The sequence below is a fragment of the Crocodylus siamensis genome, chromosome 3 (genome assembly GCF_052110815.1).
Source record: "Crocodylus siamensis isolate JL-2025a chromosome 3, ASM5211081v1, whole genome shotgun sequence".
Lineage (NCBI taxonomy): Eukaryota > Metazoa > Chordata > Crocodylia > Crocodylidae > Crocodylus > Crocodylus siamensis.
The window spans coordinates 184,002,837-184,024,260 of record NC_143397.1 but is presented as its reverse complement, the minus strand read 5'-3'; the positions used below and the strand labels follow the sequence as shown (position 1 = coordinate 184,024,260).

The 21,424-nt window shown below is 41.3% G+C and overlaps 1 protein-coding gene across 1 annotated transcript; it reads right to left on the bottom strand.

Annotated features, from left to right (window-relative positions):
- Positions 1–320: 320 nt before the first annotated feature.
- On the bottom strand, positions 321–21,378 carry MCM4 (minichromosome maintenance complex component 4). The gene is made up of 16 exons (XM_090039935.1): positions 21,162–21,378; positions 19,091–19,255; positions 18,523–18,686; positions 18,335–18,433; positions 15,826–15,921; positions 15,640–15,735; positions 14,958–15,096; positions 14,326–14,546; positions 12,864–12,984; positions 11,383–11,642; positions 4,994–5,359; positions 3,788–3,915; positions 2,641–2,848; positions 1,829–2,057; positions 1,312–1,445; positions 321–862 (listed from the first exon to the last, which is right to left on the bottom strand). The coding sequence occupies exons 1-16, from the start codon at positions 21,226–21,228 to the stop codon at positions 770–772; spliced, it is 2,586 nt and encodes an 861-aa protein (XP_089896061.1). The 5' UTR covers positions 21,229–21,378; the 3' UTR covers positions 321–769.
- Between the last annotated feature and the right edge of the window lie 46 nt (positions 21,379–21,424).

Below are 21,424 nucleotides of genomic sequence, written 5' to 3'. Positions count from 1 at the left end.
CACAAGGATACTCGACTATTCTTTTGCATGTATTTAATGAGAAAAAAACACTTGTTCTTTGATGGTTTTCCATATACAGATTTCATTGCACCTTGCAATGGTAAAAATGCCATTCCAAACAGGAAAAAAACCCCTATTTGACTGGTAGGTAAATATGAACAAGAAAACAAAGTTAAATGCAAAGAAATGCAGTGATTAATTTTACTCAACTTAAGGAAAAATAAATTTGTCTATAATCATAGAACACCAAGTTGAGAAGTGTTCCTCAAGAAGTCATGCAGATTCCTCTCTCAAAAGGCATAGAAAGAAAGGCAAGTAACTATAAATCAGAAGAATTTAATTTCAGAAATTATTTGTTCACAATTAACACTAAAAAGCACATTATGCAAGCACTCATGTTGCACTTGTTATATAACATTAGTCAAAGATGAATTTTTACAATTCAATTTTAAATGTATAAAAATCATTAGTTTGCTCTACACAAAGTACTTTAGTAACAGCACATCTTGTTTAAACATTTCTGGGTATGTTCAGCCAAGGATTTCTTCAGTCCCATTCAGCCAAGGATTTCTTCAGTCCCACAAATCTAGTCATTTACAATACTAGTAGCAGTCATCATTAATCTTGCTGGCATAAATAATAACCTTGAACTGAAAAGATCTCACAGACAACCACTTGGGGGAGGAGAAAGGGGAAGGGGCAGTGAGATGAGAAATGGGACAAAGAAAAAAAACCCAGTGAAACTTGATTGCTCCAAGTTAATCTCTCATTACAGCAATCTAACAGTCTTCCCAGTCACAGTCAAGAAGTCATCATCAGCTAAGGCACGAAGCGCTTCTTCAAACATTTCTTTTGTTACAGCCTTCAAGAAAAAAAAAAATATTGAGCACATTTAGAAAAAGGCTATGTGCTACAAAAACTCTAGGAACAAAACCTCACATGGCAAAATTGTTGAACTAGTAAATCAAAACTACTAGTTTTCTTGGTGTGTAAGCGATATAGATTTCAGCTTACTTGCCCAAAACTGTAGTGCAATGCCAACATAAGCTAGCTTTCTTCTTGGTCAGCAAACCAATCATGCAAATATTTGAGCTTTTTATTATAATCATGAGTATTATTATTCTGCAGCCAGAGTCTCTTTAGAAAAGAATAATTCAATTTAAGGCAAGAATTAAACTTAGTTACATGAAACTCCTTATCACCAATTCAGAAGCAAATTATGTTAGGGACATTTACATGGACACTAAAGTATACTTGGATTTAGTAGCTCAAAAGAATTAAAAGACAAGTTAAAGAAAAGCAGAAACTTACTGCATCAGACTGTGCACGAAGATCATCAAAAAGCTGTTGATATTTTAGAGCCGGTGTTTTACCCTTTGCCTGAATAAGCTTTTTCAAGGCTTGAGCCAGTTCTGCTTTGCGTTTACGGGCTGTGGCACTCATTCCTTTAAAAAAAAGTACATTTTTTTCATATTAAATCAATACAAATTGACAGATTTCTGCTTACATTTAAGAAAGTCACAACACAAAATAAATGTTTTGTAGCCAAAGAGAAAATGTTCATCAACTGATTGCTTTAGGTATTAGGATATGCTGGTAAGTCTTGAAGATCTATGTACTAGTTTTAATTAAAACTATTATTTTATTGTAAAATAAGCCTACTGACTTTGACATTACCCCTCGGTTTGACATATAAAATAACTGAAAGGTTCAATGGCTAGTCTGAAGTCCAATACCCTTCCTTCAACATTTCATTCAGATGGGATCATACTGAAAAAGCACACTTTCTTACAAAAATATACCCAGTAAATCTCCTGTTAACACAAACCTGTGGTGAGAATGGATATGTCCACAATACCAGTCCTTGGATCAGTAGCAGACTGTTTTAGAGCTTCCCGATGGAGGCGCTTTGCTTCTTCAACGTCAATTGTTTCAACCTTGTCTGAAAAGCGCACTTTAGCATGAGCTTCCGCAAGACGGATCAAAGACTCAAGCTGTCGAGGATATGCAGAAACCATTCCTCTACCACTGCCAATCTTCCTCATATCTACGTAAGCCTGAAAGAAAGATGACTTAAAGTGATATCTAAAATATGGGCTATATCCAGGATCCCACAAAAGAAGATTCATATTCAATGACCATATTACCACCAGGGGAAAAATTATGCATTATGTACATTTAATTTATATTTAAATGTTATAAACAACTTGACAATTTCTCCTGCCAATGACACCTGCTACATGTAGGATGACTTCCCTGTGCTTGGTCTTGCAATAAAATCAGAATGCCAGTAGGCAGTATCACCATTTATGCTAAGTAATTTAAACTACAGAAGAATACAAATGACCCCAAGTTCTATTACTAATATTTATAAAGGTAGCCCAAACACAGAAGCATAAGTTCAAAATTCCACAGAAGTTTTACAATGGGCCCTACAAGAATGTAGGAATCAGATCAATCTGTCATGAAAAGACTGACAATATCTTCTGTGCCGACTTAAAAAGGAAAGGGCTATCAGTAATTTAGACACCTTTGTAAAAGCATAGTAAAGCAAATCATGCAGACTTTTATTAAATCTAATTTCACAGAAGTCTTTTTGACCTTCTGATTTATAAGTTTTAAAGACCCACATTCCTATACCTCAATGAGGGCTTGACTTGCTTCTTCGCTTAGTCTAGGATTTACGTAGCATCGAGCATATGCGATGTAATCCCTCAATACTGCCATATCCATGTACTCCTCTTCCATCTGTTCTTCACTTTGGTAGTACAGTGAAATCAAGTGATGAGCAAGACGTCTATCATAGGCTTCATCACGTGGATCCAACATAAGAAAGATCAAGTCAAATCTGCACAGAATAAGAACATACACTAGGTATTATAGTCTACATATGCTTTCACCTTAACCCTGGGAGGCAGCCTTATTTCTTAAATTTAAAAGTGTTCAACTGTATGCAGGGATGGCAGTCTGCTATCAGATTCCAAGAGATGGCAGCCACCTGCAACTCACAAAAGCATGCTACTTGCAGATTTTCATGATCTAACAATTTTTAGAGAGCAAGACTCAAATCGGAAATTTAGGCAAAACTAAGATACTCCAATCAACAACTGATTTAAAGAAGTTACCCATTCTTGTGCTCAAGCTCATTTGGGATTTGAGAATTAAATGTTGTTCCTTGCATGTCTTATATGAGGTCCAATCCAATAGGTATACTGAGAGAACACTTAACTTAACCTACACCTTTTGAATCAGGCCTCTTACAAAATGCAGACTATTTTTAAAAGTGGCCACACAGAGCCACTAATGAGGGGGTTGTGTTGCTCTGACCACTTTGTGTTTTTAGGCATTGGCACCTACCCATTTCTAGCCCCTGCTCCCAAGACTGCCAATAAGCTTCAGAAAAAATTCCTGGACTGAGGGACCAAAACCTCTGACTCCCCCCACAATGGTAGTGACCCTAGTCACTACAGCATGTTGTCAATCATTCCTTTGAGTTTTGAATTCTCTTCTGTATAGTGACACTGCTTGAATAGTAGTGAAAAATACCCTCACTCTGACCAGTCTGCAGCACTAGGGTGCTCTCCTGGGAGACATGGACTTAATCCCTTCAGGCTGCAGAGGACACTTAAGAATACTTGACCAGAAAGTGGGTTACCACTAGGCTGCTATTACTTCCTCCCCATCTCAGGCAGTGAGCACTGATCATTAGTTCTTTCAAAAAACCACAACAACCCAAGACAGATGTAGCACTAAAAACATGAGACTAACAAAATTCTAACTTCAATACCTGGATAACAACGTATGAGGAAGCTGGATGTTTTCAATGGTAGTTTTTTTTGGATTCCACTGTGACTCTATAGGGTTAGCTGCAGCTAGAACAGAAGTGCGAGCATTCAGTTGGCAAATAATTCCAGCCTGTCAAACAGAAAAATAAGATTCAAGGCACCCCTGTAAAAGTTTTCAAACTATTGCAGCACCCCATTTAAAAATTAAACAGATTGTGAATATTACAATATAAACATAAATCATATGGTCAATTTTTAATTGGCTATTACTTGATTATCTCCTTATAATTAATGATATTCAGCCCAGTGTCACTGAGGCCAGACAGATCTGCACCATGTGCAGAGCCCAACTGCAAAGAAGCACATATTGTTGATGAAGCCCTTCTTGGTCTGACTCTTTGCGACGTTTCCCAAAAATAAAAAGGCAGATGGAACTGTCCCATGTGCCTGTTTTCAGGAGACATGTTGGAGCTGAACTAAGTGGCTACAACAGAAAGATGTGTCGTCTGTATCACATTATGCAGGCAAGTGCGCCTTTCTGCTGCAGCTCATTATGGTTTGGCTCCTGAACATGGAGATACACAAAGCATTCTCTCTCCTGCATGCCTCTGCAGCTTGAAGGACACAACATACAGGGCTGCACCAGGAACAGCTGTGGCAAGAGCACGTGCTCCTACCAGTCACTTCTTGATCTGGCTGGTGGCAACAGCAAATGTCTCCCACCTGGCATTGCCACACAGTGAAACTGTCCCACAAGCCTCAGTTTAAAAAGCCACATCAGAAATAGTATGGCTGCATGTCTTTCTGCCTGCAGCCTCTTTCTGGATTGGTCCTAATGTGCCTTCTAAAAACAGGCATGCAGGAAAATGTCACCCTTCGGCAGCAGCAGCGGTGGTGCCATGTCATGGCACTCCTAGCAGTTCTTGAGGCAACCCAGCTGAGAACCACTAATCTCAATCAAGAAACAACAAGGCTTTAGTAGTATGATCAGCAGAACAAGATTAGGTAGAAATAATATTAAGAGATGTAAACTCTGTATCAAGTCTGCAACACTGAACACTACCAAGACATCTGCAAAAAGCTATACACTTATGCTAGTAAGACATTAAATTAACTAGTTCTGATCATTTCTTGAGGAAGTCTAATCTCTGGTTCCTATATTAACTTTTTGGCATAACAGAGATCCCAGACAACGCGACAATACTCACCTTGGCAATGGAAAGAGTCTGTTGTTCCATTACTTCATGCAGTACTGATCTTGTACTTTCATTCATCTTATCGAACTCGTCAATGCAGCAAATGCCATTGTCGCTGAGTACCAAAGCACCTGTCTGCAGAACCAACTGCCTTGTCTCTGGATCCTTCATCACATAAGCAGTAAGACCAACCGCACTAGAGCCTCTCCCAGATGTGTACTGGCCTCTGGGAACCAGATTGTGGACATACTGAAGCAACTGTGATTTACTAGTACCAGGATCACCACAGAGAAGAATGTTGATCTCAGAACGAAAATTGCCTCTTCCAGTATGACTGAAATCCTTTCTTGATCCCCCAAACAGCTGAAGTAGAATACCCTATTAAAATGAACAAAGCAAAAAGTATTCTTTCAGATGAAAACTTGGTAACTAACCAAGTCCATCTATAATTGACTGAAGAATCTTAAATAAATTTACAAAAAACACACATGAACTTGATAAAAGTTCTCTGAAGCTTATTCGCAATAGCTCCCAAGCTTTTTATTTACAGCTTGAACAATTTCCACATCAAATCTTCCTAGTTAAAAGTATTTGTTTTAAATTTAACCTACCAGTCCCACAAATTCAAAACTGAATCTAAATGCCAAAAAAAATGCATTATCACTAGATCTCGTGGCAACACAAATGCTACAGCTGGCATTAAGTTAAACAGTTCTACTAATGATAGAAAAGTCAGAATGGAATCAGAATGGATAGTATCTAGATTTTTCCTTAAGAAATTCTTTATTGTTGTACAACAGGTACAAAATAAGCTGCAGAAATACCAAGTATTGTCATTTTCACTTTTTAGAGTAGAACTGCATTTACATTCACACACACACAAATTGGTTACCTTCTTTACAGTCTTGTGAATATCAACATTTAGGTTTCTCATTTTGCTAGAATTTGACAAAGCTTAATTCTTTCTACTTAACAGAGGTCACCAGTTGCAGGAGATCTACACAGCTGGTGTTGATGGAAAAAAGTCAAGAGATTATACATTTTAAGAGTCTGTTTGTAATGAAAGAGGATGTAAATTTGTTAGTAAGCCAGTATCTAATTTTTGTATCATAACTTTCACTCCTCCAGCATGTTTTGGTTTACTCTTAAGTCTGTATCAAACCTTTCAACCTGTATGCAGGTCAGAAAGGGCCATGGGAAATACAGATGTTAACAATTATTTGTGGTGTATGCATTCACCAGCTTAAGACAGTGAGAGAAAGTGGAAAGGAACTCCAGGTACTACTGTACTTTGCACTGAAGGGCCTGGATTTCTCATTTCGCCAAGAAGTTCTCAAATCAATCTGAGCACCCAACAGAGGCAGATAAAGCTTGACAATAGCTTTAAGTGGCAATACATACTTCTTATTGTGCTTTTTTTGTACAAAGCATAGCTCAACTTTCCTTGCATCTGTCACTACGCATGCAGAAGAGTATTTTAGAACGCATTTGACAGCAAAGGACAAACAAAACAAAACAAAACAAAAACAATGCCTTATTGGGAGAGTTATATCCAAGGGACCTCTTAACCAAGTGTTACTAACTTGCTCTACATCCGCTCTTAATGTGCTATAGCAGGGGTGTCAAACCCGGCCCATGGGGCTTCTTGCTGCAGCTACCAGCTAATGCTCTACCACAGGCCAACCTCAAGATTCCGCTCAGGGAGCTTCCTTTCTTGGTAGGGCTGGGCACAATGGCAGCAATAAAGGCAACAACAGCAGCATTAATTCCTTTAGTATCGGCACGCACAGAAGCTCAGGCAGCCACGCCATTAACACGTTCACTACTGCCAGCCCTGGTCAGAAGCCCCGGGGCCAGGTCTGGAGGTGGCTCATCTGGCCTGCAAAGCCAAATGAGTTCGACAGCACTGTGCTACAGTAATCATCAAGGAGTGATAGAAAAATCCTTACCTGTAGTGGCACTGTTTTAACAGAATACTACAAATATTCTGTCTTGTGGGTTAGAGAATCATCTTTTGAAAGAGTACTCTGGTTTGTACACCATTTGATTTTTTCTATAGCAGTTTGTGCAGGAAAACCTGGTATTTACAGGGTTATTTTGAAAAGGCTCATCCTATTGTCAGAGATTATTTTCAGGTATTGTTTATGAATGAACTAAAGTACTGAGGGTCGACAGAAATAGCTATGAACCCACAGTATATACAGTTAGACAAATTATTCTAGAAGGGCTTCTATGCTTATTTTCTGTGAAAACTGCAAGTTGCCATTTTGATGAACAACAGTCTCTTCATCCCACGAGTCAAGGATAGCTGTATCCTGATATTTAACAAAATCACTTACAGCACAACAATGTAAGCCACAGATATTTCCTTTCTTTGATCAGATTAACTGCTAGTGTTCAGAAACTGGTTATGAAATATGTATTTTAATTATATTATGCTGCTTTTTTAGTCTTTGATGTACACTCTGATTAATGTTATTGTCACGGAAGATAACTGATATGCTTACATGTCTTGCAAACAGCTTACACTGAAGTAATTTTCCCTAAAATTGCTCTGGTATAAGCACATTAGTGCCAGTATTTCCTCCAATCAACCTAGCTAAAACAGCACATTTAATGTTATTAAATCAAAATGGAGGGATCTAGAAAGATTTTTAATAATCATAATAATATTTTTGTAGCGCCAAAGCTTCTGTATAACTTCAGGTAGTCTGATTCACACCTAGCACCTTGCTGTGCATATCAGGTATGCCTATATTGTATCGATTCATCCTTGATGGCCCAGATACCAAGCAAAAGGCAAGCTGAGATCACTTAAGAGACACAGGACACTAAGCTTCATAGGAAACCAAGGAAACTGCAGATTTTCTGCTCAAGTGGAAGAGATCAACTTTGCCAGCTGCAGGAGAGCTCCCAAGGGGACAAACAGCTGTGATGGCAGGATCCTAGAGCCCACCTGGCTGCCTCCAATTCATAGTGTGTCATGCTGGCCCACAGTCAGAAAAGGCTGCCTTCCTTTGGAGTAGATGACCCTTGAGGTCCTTTCTGATACTATGATTATGAAATTAAAATGACTACAAGCGCAGTGCTCATTCCCATCTAAGCTGCACCACTTCTAACCCTGACACCTGCATAATTAAATCGCCTCACTGGCACCTAGTGAGAACAATTTTCATAGAATTGTAGAGAAGTAGAGCTGGAAGGGACCTCCAGAGGTCATTTAGTCCAACTCTCTGTTTGAGGCAGGATCATCCCTATCCAAACCATCCCATGCAAACCATAATCTAAGCTCTACATAAGACTATTGTCAACCCTGACACAACATAGACCTAATACCCTAAACCTGCCATAGGTAGACCAGTAGGACCTCAGTAGTATTTAGAAAATACTGGCTCTTAAACCAGAAATTTAGCCCCAAGAGCAAAGTTTCCAAAGCAACATCTGCTCAATGCAGTCTGTCAGCCAGTCCGCACAGAGTAGCTCCCCACCCCAAGCCTCTTGATTCTCGCCTGCCACGACTTGGATTTTAATAGAAATAGGGAGGAAGAGGGTGATATTTGAAAGAGGACCTGCAGGAAGTACCATGCTGGATTGGGTATAATGAAGGTGCTTTTATTCGGCTCTTTTCTCTTCTATTATTTACAGGAACCCCCTTTGGAGGAGGAAGTAGTCCGACAGACTGATCTCAGGCCCCTACCCTCCCCAAGTCTCCAGGCTGATCCCGGTCCACTAATACAACTGGTAAGTACCACACAAAGTCCTGGTATCCGCCGCTAATTCCCTCGTTAGTGGCTCATTATAGCTGCCGCCTGCCTTTCTCCAGCAGCTGGCATGCAGGCTCCGCGGCTCTCTCACAGTCAGGGCTTGCCCTTTCGACCCTCAGTGTCTCTCCCTACTCGGGATGGGTTCTGGCTTCCCCAGACTCTTTAGGGGTCTGGGCAGGGGTCATCCCTCCCCACTGTCTTTTTGGCTCGCCATAGCCTCCCTGATCCTTAATGCCAGCTGCGGCTCCAGCCCACAGCATGGCTCCGCTTCTCCCTGCACTCACCAAAATGTACCTCAATTACCTGGGCAGTCACCATCTTGTATCTGACCTGTCTTCTGGAGTCCCAACTTCACGGCTCTCTCGGTATCCCAAGTCAGAATCCTTTTCCACTTTTCCTCTCCTGAGGTCTCGATTAACCCCAAGCTCGTCCTCTTGTGCCCAAAGGCAATTTTTCCTTCACCTTCTCTCCCTCTTATCCTTTGGGTCCTGGCCTCATTGGTTCTCCGTGGGCGGGGCCCACCCCCACGTTGTAATTGTTTTTAGCTGCCCCTGTTCCTTTAGTAACAGGGTCTCAGTCAAGGCCCTGTTACAGTCAGAGAAATTAAAATGCACTCCACACAGCCTCAGAGAGCCTGATTAGGACAGCCATCAGATATGCAGCTCCTTGTGTTCAGACACGTATGCTACCACAGCAATCCAGTTACTTTGACACCATACCTGCAAGTATTCCAAATTAACAGAACCCCAGTGCTGCTGAAAGTGACTTTCTGCTTCCCATATTATAGGTCTGACTTTTGTTCTGAATTACCCACTTTCTCAAAGGAGTAGTGAGTCCTAGACACTAGCTGAGATGAAATCTTAATATGCAACATCCATTTGAAGAGAATGAGAGCTAAAGCTGAGCCCTAGGCATGCTCAAACATGCATTATAACCATGCTGTCACATTTTTAAAAGGGTGAGTTTTTAATCTCAGGAGCTTCTTGCACAGACCACCTCAGATCTAGCTGACTAATCATATACTGGTGAACAAGTTAAGGGGCTGTGACTTGGATGACTGCACAGTCCGGTGGGTGGAGAATTGGCTGGAGGGTCGCACCCAGAGAGTTGTGGTGGATGGGTCAGTTTCAACCTGGAAGAGTGTGGGCAGTGGGGTCCCGCAGGGCTCGGTGCTTGGACCGATACTCTTTAATGTCTTCATCAGCGACTTGGACGAGGGGGTGAAATGTACTCTGTCCAAGTTTGCAGATGACACTAAGCTATGGGGCGAAGTGGACACGCCGGAGGGCAGGGAACAGCTGCAAGCAGACCTGGACAGGTTAGACAAGTGGGCAGAAAACAACAGAATGCAGTTCAACAAGGAGAAATGCAAAGTGCTGCATCTAGGGAGGAAAAATGTCCAGCACACCTACAGCCTAGGAAATGACCTGCTGGGTGGCACGGAAGTGGAAAGGGATCTTGGAGTCCTAGTGGACTCCAAGATGAACATGAGTCGGCAGTGTGATGAAACCATCAGAAAAGCCAATGGCACTTTATCGTGCATCAGCAGATGCATGACAAATAAGTCCAAGGAGGTGATACTTCCCCTCTATCGGGCGCTGGTCAGACCGCAGCTGGAGTACTACGTGCAATTCTGGGCGCCGCACTTCAAGAAAGATGCGGATAACCTGGAGAGGGTCCAGAGAAGGGCCACTCTTATGGTTAAGGGCCTGCAGGCCAAGCCCTATGAGGAGAGATTAGAGAAACTGGACCTTTTCAGCCTCCGCAAGAGAAGGTTGAGAGGCGACCTGGTGGCTGCCTATAAGTTCGTCAGGGGGGCACAGAAGGGAATTGGTGAGTATTTATTCACCAAGGCGCCCCCGGGGGTTACAAGAAATAATGGCCACAAGCTGGAGGAGAGCAGATTTAGATTAGATATTAGGAGGAACTTCTTCACAGTTCGAGTGGCCAAGCTCTGGAACGGGCTCCCAAGGGAGGTGGTGCTCTCCCCTACCCTGGGGGTATTCAAGAGAAGGTTGGATGTGTATCTAGCTGGGGTAATGTAGGCCCAGCACTCTTTCCTGCTTATGCAGGGGGTCGGACTCGATGATCTATTGAGGTCCCTTCCGACCCTAGCATCTATGAATCTATGAATCTATGAATACCCCAAAAACCTATGAGACAAATAATTTAAGGCAATATAAGCAAGACTGTGGACTTTGAAGCTTTAAGATTTAGAAACCCATTCAATGGAAGATCTGTATTTCCACTATTTAGTTTGTACAGCCCATCTAGATGAAACCTGAAACAAATAAAAAAGATGGACAAAGGTGACAGGAGATCTGACCCCTGAAGGCTGAAACAGGAAAAAAAGCAAAAGCTGGATGTCTCTTTCCCAATCACTTGATACACTACAACTATAAACGCTTTTGGATTACAGATCTTCTGACAACTGAAGCTTATTGTAAATAAAAAACAAAAAAAAATGCTGTTATGGATGTGCCAAACAAACAAAAAAAAGTTTCCAATCAATCCCCCCCCTTTACTTCAAGCCCAGTATTTGAAAGCCTGTACAAAGTAGTATTTTTCAAAGCTAATACTGATATGGTGTCTCAGCATTTCTGTTGTGGTATGCAAGGACCATTATCAAATGTTTACCTTTTTGATATCTTCATGTTCATAAATGCTTGAAGCCAGAGCCAAAGAAAGTCTTTCATAGATATCTGGCTTTTCAGAAAGCTCTTTCAACATTGCCACACGCTCTTGTGAAAACATTTTCTGCTCTGTTTCTTCATCAACACCATGCAGGCGTTTGGCATCAGTTTTGCGGTAGTGAATAACATCAATGTGGGTCTTATAGACAGATTTTACATTGCTCACCCTTGAATTAACTCTAATAGGAACTGCTCTGTAGATGCCTAAATGAAAAAAAAAAAATATGATCATAGAATATGATAGGAATTTAAAAAAAAAATCTCCAACTTTGATTGAACCTAATGAACTATTTACATTTTCAGTTGATAGCCTGTTTTTGCATAATTAACCACAATGTACAATAGTGGTTTTCTAAAGGACCTGCCCAAGAAAGTTTAAATGGCCTGACCTTATCCCTGCTCCAGAAGGAATTTAGTGTTAAATCAATGAAACCTGTTCTTATTAAGTCTCTTAGGAATCTAATTATGTATCTACTGAAAGCACATTTTATAAATAAATACTTAATTTTCTCAAAATGTTTGTGAGATCAAAGTTTTATGTGCTTTTGAAAATTCTACCTTAGAATACTGAAGACTCATGCTCAGAAAATATAAGCCATTTTAGGCTGTTGAAAGTCTAAAATGGTTGTTTGTTAGCAATGAAAAAGTTTGAAAGCAGAAATATCTGCTAGTAAGAAAAAAAGAATTAATATAGTTTTAGCCCATGATGCTACACATCTACATTTAAATGTTAAGTAGTCCCACTTAAGTCCCTGGCACAATCAATAGTAATCAAGCTAAATACACATTGAGACCATTTCAGTATTAATCATAACTCAGTAGTGTACTTTTTGTCTGCAAGTGTTTTGTTGTCTAATAAAATCTGCATTTATAGTGAACTGCATTTTTGCAGGCCCAAGTCACTTTTAAGTCTCAAATCCTATTTAAATTGATTATTCAAAATGAATTAGTTCAATTTATTTCACCATACTTCATCTGTTAAAGAAATATGCAAGTTTTCCAAGAGATGTTCTGTTATAAAGGTGGACGTATTTTCACAATACCTTGCACGTGACCATAAGTTAAGAACCACTGCCATTATTTATTAGAAATCACAGAAACTTTGAGGGGAAGGAAACAAACAAAAAAATCTCTTGCGCTCCTTCAGCACACAAAGATAGTGCCTACTAAGAAGTGGGGCTACTTAGCTAATTGGTAGAAAATACCTGGAAGTTTCAAGTCATCTTATACCACAATTTATGCTACCATATAAATTAGGCAATATTTCTATTCTATCCTGACCTTAACCAACATGGACTTTTATCATCAACTGTGAAGCACATGAATTGCTCATATTGGTCTTGCTCCAAGCTTTGGTGCATCACTTTATTAGAGGGACACAGACTGAAGATATAAAAATTTAAACTAAATAATTCTCCTTTTTACCTGTAACATTAACTCTGTCACCTGGCTGAACCTTATCAACAAGGTCATTGTGAGCAAACAGTGCAACGGTATGAGGGGTCTGGCCAGCTGGCATATCTTCAGGAGACTCCTGCAATTTGATCTAACAAAAAACAAACACACACTCCAAAACTTAGTTATTTTTATAAATTATTCAACTTGTAAACATTCATTGAATAGAAAGAAACTTATGGACAAAACAGGTTTTACTTTTTCAAAAGTACACATTTTTACAAAATGCTAGATGCACTAAAATTTCACAAGATGGTGAAGGACTACTAAATAAAAATTGGGTATAAGTGAGAATTTTTTAATTAGTTACTATTGACATGGGTAGAAGTATAACAAGTGAGATTTACAGACAAAGCTAATTTAGTTAGATGCACCTAGACCAGCAGTGCACAATCTTTTTGCCCTGCAGGCCAGTGCCAGGTCCCTCCACAGGCTGAATCCAACCAATGGACGCAATCTAGTTGCAGGAGGGTATGGGTGCAACAGTGGTAGTCATTTCATCTGCCAGGGGACAAGGGCAGGGTGGCCCTGAATTGGACATGTTGGGGAGGACAGGACAGCCCCAGTGCAAAGGTGGGGGAGAGCACCCCAACCCCTCCGGACATGTGGAGCAGCGACAGCGCAGTGGTGGCCACAGTATGAACATACCAGGAATGGGGGCTGAAGCAGCCTCTCTGGACACACACAGTGGATGGGGAGGGTGGAGCAACCCTCATGCAGATGCATGGCAGTAGGGCAGAGTGTTTTGGTCCTGATCCAGGTGTGCAAGGGGGAGAAAGGAGGTGAGGAGCAGCCTCGCCCAATCTGGATGGACGAGGGCAAAACGTTCCTGATCCTGCTGTGTGGGCAACGGTGCAGGTGAGGCTGCATCCAGATATGTGGAGCTTCCACCACTCCCCACTGCCAAGTCTTCTGATGTGTGGGAACCTCTAGTCTATACCAGCAGTTCCCAATCTGTGGTATGGGTACCGCCAGTGGTACTCAGACAAACTTGTCAGTGGTACACATTAACAGATTTATTATAAATTACTTTATATGACAACAATTTGCTGGTGGTACTTAAGGTTCAATAGTTTCAAATTGGTCGTGCACAATTTATGAGAGTTTTGGAACCACTGGTCTAGACATATTAGAAAGCTTTGAGTCTGAAAACTCATCATATAAATGAGAAGGTAATTGGACTGATCACCTTTTCTTCCGAATTAACACTAGGTCTTCCCCCTCTGAATGGATTTTTTTTTAAATAAAAAAGGAATCTTGCACTGTATCATTTCAGATGCTCCCTCAAAGAGCCGTAAATAATTTTCCATTTCAATATTTTCAGTACTAAAAAACAAGCATGTTTCAATAGTGATAATTAAACCTGAATGAAAAAAAAATTGGCTGGCAAAACACCTATTCCATTTTAAATGGCATAAGGCAAGCAACGTACCATCTGTTTATCTGAGAACATGGACCGATTATGAATCAGTGCCATGCTGTGTGTTGTGTTACAGTTCTTGCATGCTGATGGTTCAGCAATCCGGCCACGATCAATCTCTACTCTCATGGTAAAGGCGCAAACCTGGCACTTGAAGAAAGCTTCTTGCATCTCAGGAATTAGCTGCGAGCTTCTGATCACCATACCACTAATAGTAATAAGTTGGTCAATATCTGCAATATAGGAAAGGATACATGATAACAGATCACATGGAAATGCCTTATCTGCTTGGCTTCAAGCTCACCCTGTATTTAAATTTTTAAATAAAACGGACAGAATGTTTCAGCATAATTAAAGTGTGGGTAAAAAGGGCTTCTATCCAAATGTTTACAGAGAGATTTAAAACCTTCTACTTCCAGGTGAAAGCACATCATTAACTATGAAAAGTTAAATGACTTTATGGATACATTATACTGCGTGGTGCTTCTTGAAATTGCCTCTGGTACATTTAACCTCAAATTACACAACATAGATATTACTAGTCTAGATACTGCACCAATCTAATATTCTCATGGCTACTCAAAGTATTTTGCTTTTATTATTGAACAAATTACTAAATTTCCAAGTTTCATTCCACACTTTACCTTCAGGGTTCAGACTTCTCATGTTTCTTGTTTTCAATGCATTGTATGGTCTTACTTGAATCTGGTGTTCTAATATTGAGTCAGGGTAACGATCAAAGAAGATTTCGTTAGCAGCCATGTCAAATGTTGGGATAACTTCCTGTGTTAAAAGGAACAGGGGCATTTAAAAGAAGAAGTGGAATTAAACCGTTACTGGTTTTTAATCAGAAAAAAAAAAAAATCAGTTTTGTGACGTGGGGTATTATAAAGAGGTAGGAACGGTCAGAGCTCTATGACACTTAAAAACTGCTTTTCAGAAAGGGAACGCAGCTGGCCAGTTAAATCTTGTGTGTTCCTCTAGAGACTACAACTATAGTAGGGACACTGCTTGTTAAAAAATGGTATTTAGGCAAATAACAAGAACTTGTAAAGAGAAAGGCTGATAATCAGTGGCACATTTATTTTTCGTGCTGGAGCTGCAGCTACCAAGTGACTGGTTCAAAATGAGTTGCATATGATACATTTTGTGAAGAAATTTGAACATGTATGCATGCATACACATATGTACAATGCAACCGTATTTAGACAAGTGCTTAAGCATTGTACTATCCAACTAATACAACTGAGCTTTAACAATGCAATCTAAACAAACCGAATAACTGCAAGAAAGGTTTTTGACAACCGAAAATTAAACTGATTTTACCTGTGGATAGCAGACCAACTGTCTGTATAGATTTGCATCAAATGATCTTAGGTGCTCACAATTTACATTCAAGAACGGTTCTCCAACCATATCGATCTGCACATTGTATAAAAACAAAATATATGTTAGATGCACGGCATTTTCACCTACAACTTAAGGTATGTTTATTTACTACTACCATGGTACCTCTTCAAGTCGCTGCATATAGAGTGGCTCATTAAGATCCAACCCAACGTTCTCTTCCTCTTTAGCCAGCAGATCAATAAAACGCTGAAGAAATCTCTAAATATTGAAACAAAATAAAAATAATTAGATTTAGTTTCATCTAAAAGCAGGGGTGGGTGGGCAAAATGGTGGATCTGGCTGGTGCTCAGACACCATTCCAACAGCCCCTGCCTGTGTCTGTGTGGCCAGTTTCCATGGAGACCCCAGGAGCAGCAAAGCCATAACAGGGCAGGGCAGTGTTTCCATGGAGACTGGCCCCAGCAGCGCTGGCAGGGCACAAGGCAGGACAGGGAACTGCTTGGGTGCAGGGCCATGCAGGCAGCAGACTGCAGCTCTGCCCCAGCTCCGGACCATGCCGTCACCACTGCAAGATCCTAGCCTTGGCCCCAAGGCAGGTCCCCATCCAGTGATGCACCCTGCCAATGTTGCTGGGACCAGTTCTCTATGGAAACCCTGGCCCTGTGTTGTCATGGTTCCTTCGGTCTCCATAGAAACCAGCTGCAGTGACATGTGCAGTGGCTGCTGGGAGATGGAGTCTGCTGCAGGCCTCACCCAGCCCGTGGGCTGGACTCTGCCTGCCCCCAATCTAAAGTAACAGAGATTCAGTAAGTGGTATAAATATTGTATTTCAGTGCCAACCCACTCCTTCACTGAATAACATTTTTTGCCAGCCGTTAGAAAAATTCCTGTAGAAAAGTCCTCAGTGAAAATTTCTTAATTCTAACAGTAACTTCAGAAAGTGTTTATTAAAGTGTAGCAAATATTATAAAAAGCTTTATCAAGTCATTGGCCCTGGCAGATATTGGAGGAATGTCCCAGTAATGTCAACAAATTAACATTCTGCCATGCCACGTGTGCATAGCAGGATGTGCAATTTTGAGATCAGGGATGAGATCCTATTCGTGGCTTTTCTATTTGGTAGCACAAGTAGAGCAGAGGATCCAGGCTCCAACTGCATTGGCAAGTTCATTGCTGTGCACAGTTCACTCCTGCATGTGAGGTTGTGGGAGCCTGACTTTGAACTTGTCACCTAGAGAGAGCCAATCTGCTCCCCTCACCTAGCACTTGCAGAGCCATGTGCTGGCAGGCCTACAGGAATGAAGCAGGCCATCATCCCAAGTCAAATGGAATCAAGAGTTGATATCTCGATACCAAATAAACAAGGATAGTGTCACTTTGAAAGTGAATTTAATTATCTTACACATGATGTGACAGAGGGAACCATTAAAAGGATGCAGAAAGCAATGATATGTTCAAAACAACAGGCTAGAGAAATGAACCTTACAGCATCATTCTCCAAATATATGAGCAGGGAAAGACTGAATATGCTAAGGTCAGAAAAAGGACATTTCCAGTCATTAAGATGAGAGTTTGGGCTGTTTAACAGATAAGTGAGAGATGTTATACAAAGAGAATTTGAAGATTCAAAGAAAACCTGGATGCAAGGAACTACAAAGTTCCAAGTTGAAGATAACATTCAGGGTACAGGCCTGGACGATAGCAGGACTGTCCTTCATAGCTAGTGAGAAAGGAGGCAGTAGGGAGGACTTAGATAAATGTCCACAAGATATCAGCAAGACAAGGCTGGGATTTTAGTTTGAAAAGATGGCAACAACTCTGAAACAGGGGGAGAGAAAGGAGGGCAAGGGGGACCAGCAGAGAGAAGAGAGATATCTCAAGTCTTCAAGATAAAAATAGTAGTTCCATTTGTGGTTGGGAATGTTACCCAGACAAGGCTGAGAACTACTACCCTACAATTTTTTAGGCTTGAGACACCCCTTACAAAATACCAGCTCTTAGTTTTCACTTTTTGATAACAAAACAGGATTGAATGCTTTTGACACTATGGATTCCTATTTAAGAACTCTCATGGGTTTATCTTGTGTCACATTTATATGCCTAACAGTGCTAAAACTTACACAATAAATGATTTCAAGGCACCCCGGCCGTGAATCCCTGGTGTAGACAAAAAAGAAAAAAAAGATTAAAAGACAACACCTGTGGAGTTAGGAAGTGAAGCAAATACTGAAGGATGAAGAATTGACTAAAGAGATGAAAGAAAAAAAAATATCAGGAGAAAGAACAGGAATTGAAGTTAGAACAAGAGTTCAAGAAGACTGCTAACCGTATCAAAAGGCGGGTGACACGTCAAGTAGAATACAGATGGAACACTGGTTGTGAACCTGGATCGTGAAAAGGTCTTTAGAAACTTCTAGAAGTAATGTACTGAAAGGCAAAAACTGGAAAACAAAACCTCTCTCTAATGGAACTGGCAAAAATTAAGTTCCAAGCAGCATGTTTTTCTCTCCTTTTAAAATGCATAAAAGTGACAATGTTCCTTAAGCATACCAAAATAAATTTTAAACACAAGTACTCTAATTTTTAAATCAGACTCAGCTACCACTTATGAGTAAGATGCATTTCTTTTTTCACTCCAAAACTGAGGCATCTGTACCTGACTGTAACTTACCTGAAACTTTTCTTTGCATGAGGCTACATTCACATCTGTTCCCCAAATCACAAGCTTTTGTCCAAGAGACTGTTCATTTGCCACTGCATCCTCCGCTGGCTGTGTGAAGGAAAAATTAGAAACTATCACTAGGAACAACATTTCTGTCTTCAGAAAAAGTATCTGTAAACCCCAAAACATTTACTTACCCCATCAGAATGCAAGTCCACCTCTCTGGCTTTACGGGCAGATCCAAGATCTGGCCTCTGCCTAACTGGAGTACCTCTTACACCACTCCTTGGAGTACCCTCCACTCTAGAACTGGGAGTGCCATATGTCAGAGGTGAGCTGATATCAAAATCAAGTGGAATTGCTACAAAGAAGAAGTTATAATTAAGTGCATTTCAAATTATCAGTGAATATAGTTTTACTCTGAAATATATTTTTTGTCAGTCATCCCACCAAAAGCTAGCCCTTCTCAGCATTGGATGAAGCAAGCTGCTGCTGCTTACAAAAGCTTAAGCATCTTTGGTTTAGTTAATCTACAATGTGCAAATGTACCCTGCCCTCTACATTATTACCTGACCTATTTTTTGAGTGATAAAATAATTGGTTTGCTAAGCTGAGCCAGCACTAACTGCAAATAAGAAACAATCCTGGTTTATTTTGAAAGAAAAGTTTTTGGTAATTTACAGTGATGTAAAAGCCAACTTTAGCATATTGACAATATAAGCATTTTGTTTCTTGTACATATTAGGTTGACAAAGATGAGAGTACCTGAATGGCGGAATTGTGTTGGACTGGAAAACAGAACATCTTGAGCATTAGGACTTTGTGTATCAGCTGCTGGAGAAGTTGGCATTGGCTGCAGGTCTCCAGTGGATGTAGAGTCATCTGCTCTACGTTTTTCGGAAGGAGGCGACTGAGCATCTTCAGCATGTGCTACAATAGAAATAAAGTTGATAAGTAGCTATTTCACTAGTCAGATTGGGCACATGAAGGCAGGGGGAAAAAGATGTAGTGCATGTGCCAGCCCCTTAAAACTAAGCCCTTGACACAGAGCAGTGAGGTCTGGGGTGCTGCAGATGGGATCTATCACCCATGATAGCACTGGTTGGCCATTCCAAAAGGCTGCCGACTCCTGATTTAGATGGAGTCCATGCAAACTTATACACACACAAGAACATGCTAAACTTTTAATACTTTGCTTAACATATAATCATTTGAAAGATCCCAAATTCTTAAGCTGTATCCTAAACATTACGAGATATTTGGTGCTTTTAGAATATTCATAGTCTGCCAAGACAGGGGTGCTCAACCTTTTGACCCTGCAAGTCAAGGGCTTGGATAGATGTTCAGTCTCTCCAGTGAGAGTCCCTGTTCTCCAAGGAGAAGCTACAAGCATACAGATGTTTGTAACTTTTCTCCCAGAGTAAAAGCGACTGCTCAGGAAAAAAAAATAACTTGGGAACAACTCGAATGAAATGTCTCCCCTCTGGAGAGACAAAATATTTGTGCAGGCAGCCAAGGTACAGCTGACCTCCAAAATCCCAGGATATTTTGCTCCAGTGCCCTGGGAGAGAGTGTGTGGGTCCCAGACAAGCTAGGAGCAGATTCTGCGCTTTTGGCTACAAAAACCCAGTGCTGAAGCACTTTGGGGGCATGTTCTGCTCCTAGCTTGGAACCTTGACACAAGCTTAAGCAGAGAGCCTGCAGGGCAGGTGCTGGTTGCTGGGGGACCCCAGAGCACAGAGCTCCCTTCCCACCCCCACCCCCCAAGTGAAGGGAATAGACAGGGTTGGGGAATGTGGGGGGCATGGTCAGCAGGGAAAGGTCTTACATATGAAGTTATTATATTGGAAGCTTAGAAATCATTGTATTTGCTGAAAAACTATCATACACTGAAAAAATTATTTCATAGATATGAAATATCTGCCAACAGGCAGGAAGTCAGCTAGGGTCAAAAGATCCCACAAGATAAGCATCCAAACTCTTCTTAAGCATGTCCAGAGTTGCACCACATCTGGGAGGAATCTATTCCAGGTCTTGGGGGCTCAGACAGCAAAAAATTTTTCCTTATGTGCAGCCTGAAGTGGTTTTGCATGAGTTTGAGACAGTTGGACCTTGTCATCCCTTGGGGTGCTCTGGTGAACAGGCGTTCCCCCAGATCTTGATGCACACCCCTTATGTACTTGTAGGCTGCCACCAGGTCCCCCCTGAACCCATGCTTCTCCAGACTGAAGAGTCCCATAGCTGTCAACCTTTCTCCATAAGGCCTGCTGTCTTGCTCTCTAATCATTGCATGGCTCTCCTCTGGATTCTTTCAAGCTTCTTCACATCCTTTCTGAATTGTGGAGGTGAAGGCAAAGGGTATTTACACCCAAAAGATTGCAAATAAGATTTTTTCTAACTATTTGATTTGATCTAATAAATGATATCACATTTATCCAAAAAACCTTGTCTGCTTAAGTTCTTAGACCAGGGGTAGGCAAATGCAGCCTGGCGGCTAGATGCAGCCCACCAGGCCATTCTCTCCAGCCTGCGGGGTCCCTGAAAAAATTAGAAAATTAATATTAATCTGCCCTGGGCTGCCCATCATGTGGCCCTCGATGACTTGCCAATACTCAGTAAGCAGCCCTCTGCCCAAAATAATTGCCTGCCCCTGCCTTAGACCAACACGGCTACAAACGATACCATCGTACCTTTTGATCACATTTACTATTCTTGATCGTGAAATTATGGTACAAGTGAGATAATTATCGTACACCTGGTAACAGTGGGTCGGTTTTTTCCCCCACCCCGTGCAGCTAGGGCCGGGTATGTCCTCCCCGAAAGGGTTCGCACTTACGCGTGGTGGGGGCGCTGGCACGGCCGCGCTTGCCGCGGCGCCTCGGGGTAGAAGCGGGCGAGGACATGGCACTGGTTTCGTCTCCGCCGGCGGCCGCTGCTGCCCTATACTGGGGAATCTCAGGACCGCGGGAAAAACCACGCACAAGTCCCCACAGTCTTTCCCCAACACCACAGCCCCGAACAATTCTGCGCCACGGAGATCACGTGGGGAGGAGCTCGCGCGCTTTCCCACCAATGGCTGAGCGGGAGAGCCCAACTCCG

Excerpts from the sequence above, each read along its gene's own strand:
- MCM4 (XM_090039935.1), bottom strand. The coding sequence starts at position 21,228 with ATGTCCTCGCCCGCTTCTACCCCGAGGCGCCGCGGCAAGCGCGGCCGT. Across the intron at positions 15,736-15,825 it reads ATATGCAGCGACTTGAAGAG|ATCGATATGGTTGGAGAACC; the intron begins GTACCATGGTAG and ends TACAATGTGCAG. Across the intron at positions 2,058-2,640 it reads CAAGTCAAGCCCTCATTGAG|GCTTACGTAGATATGAGGAA; the intron begins GTATAGGAATGT and ends TCTTTCTTTCAG.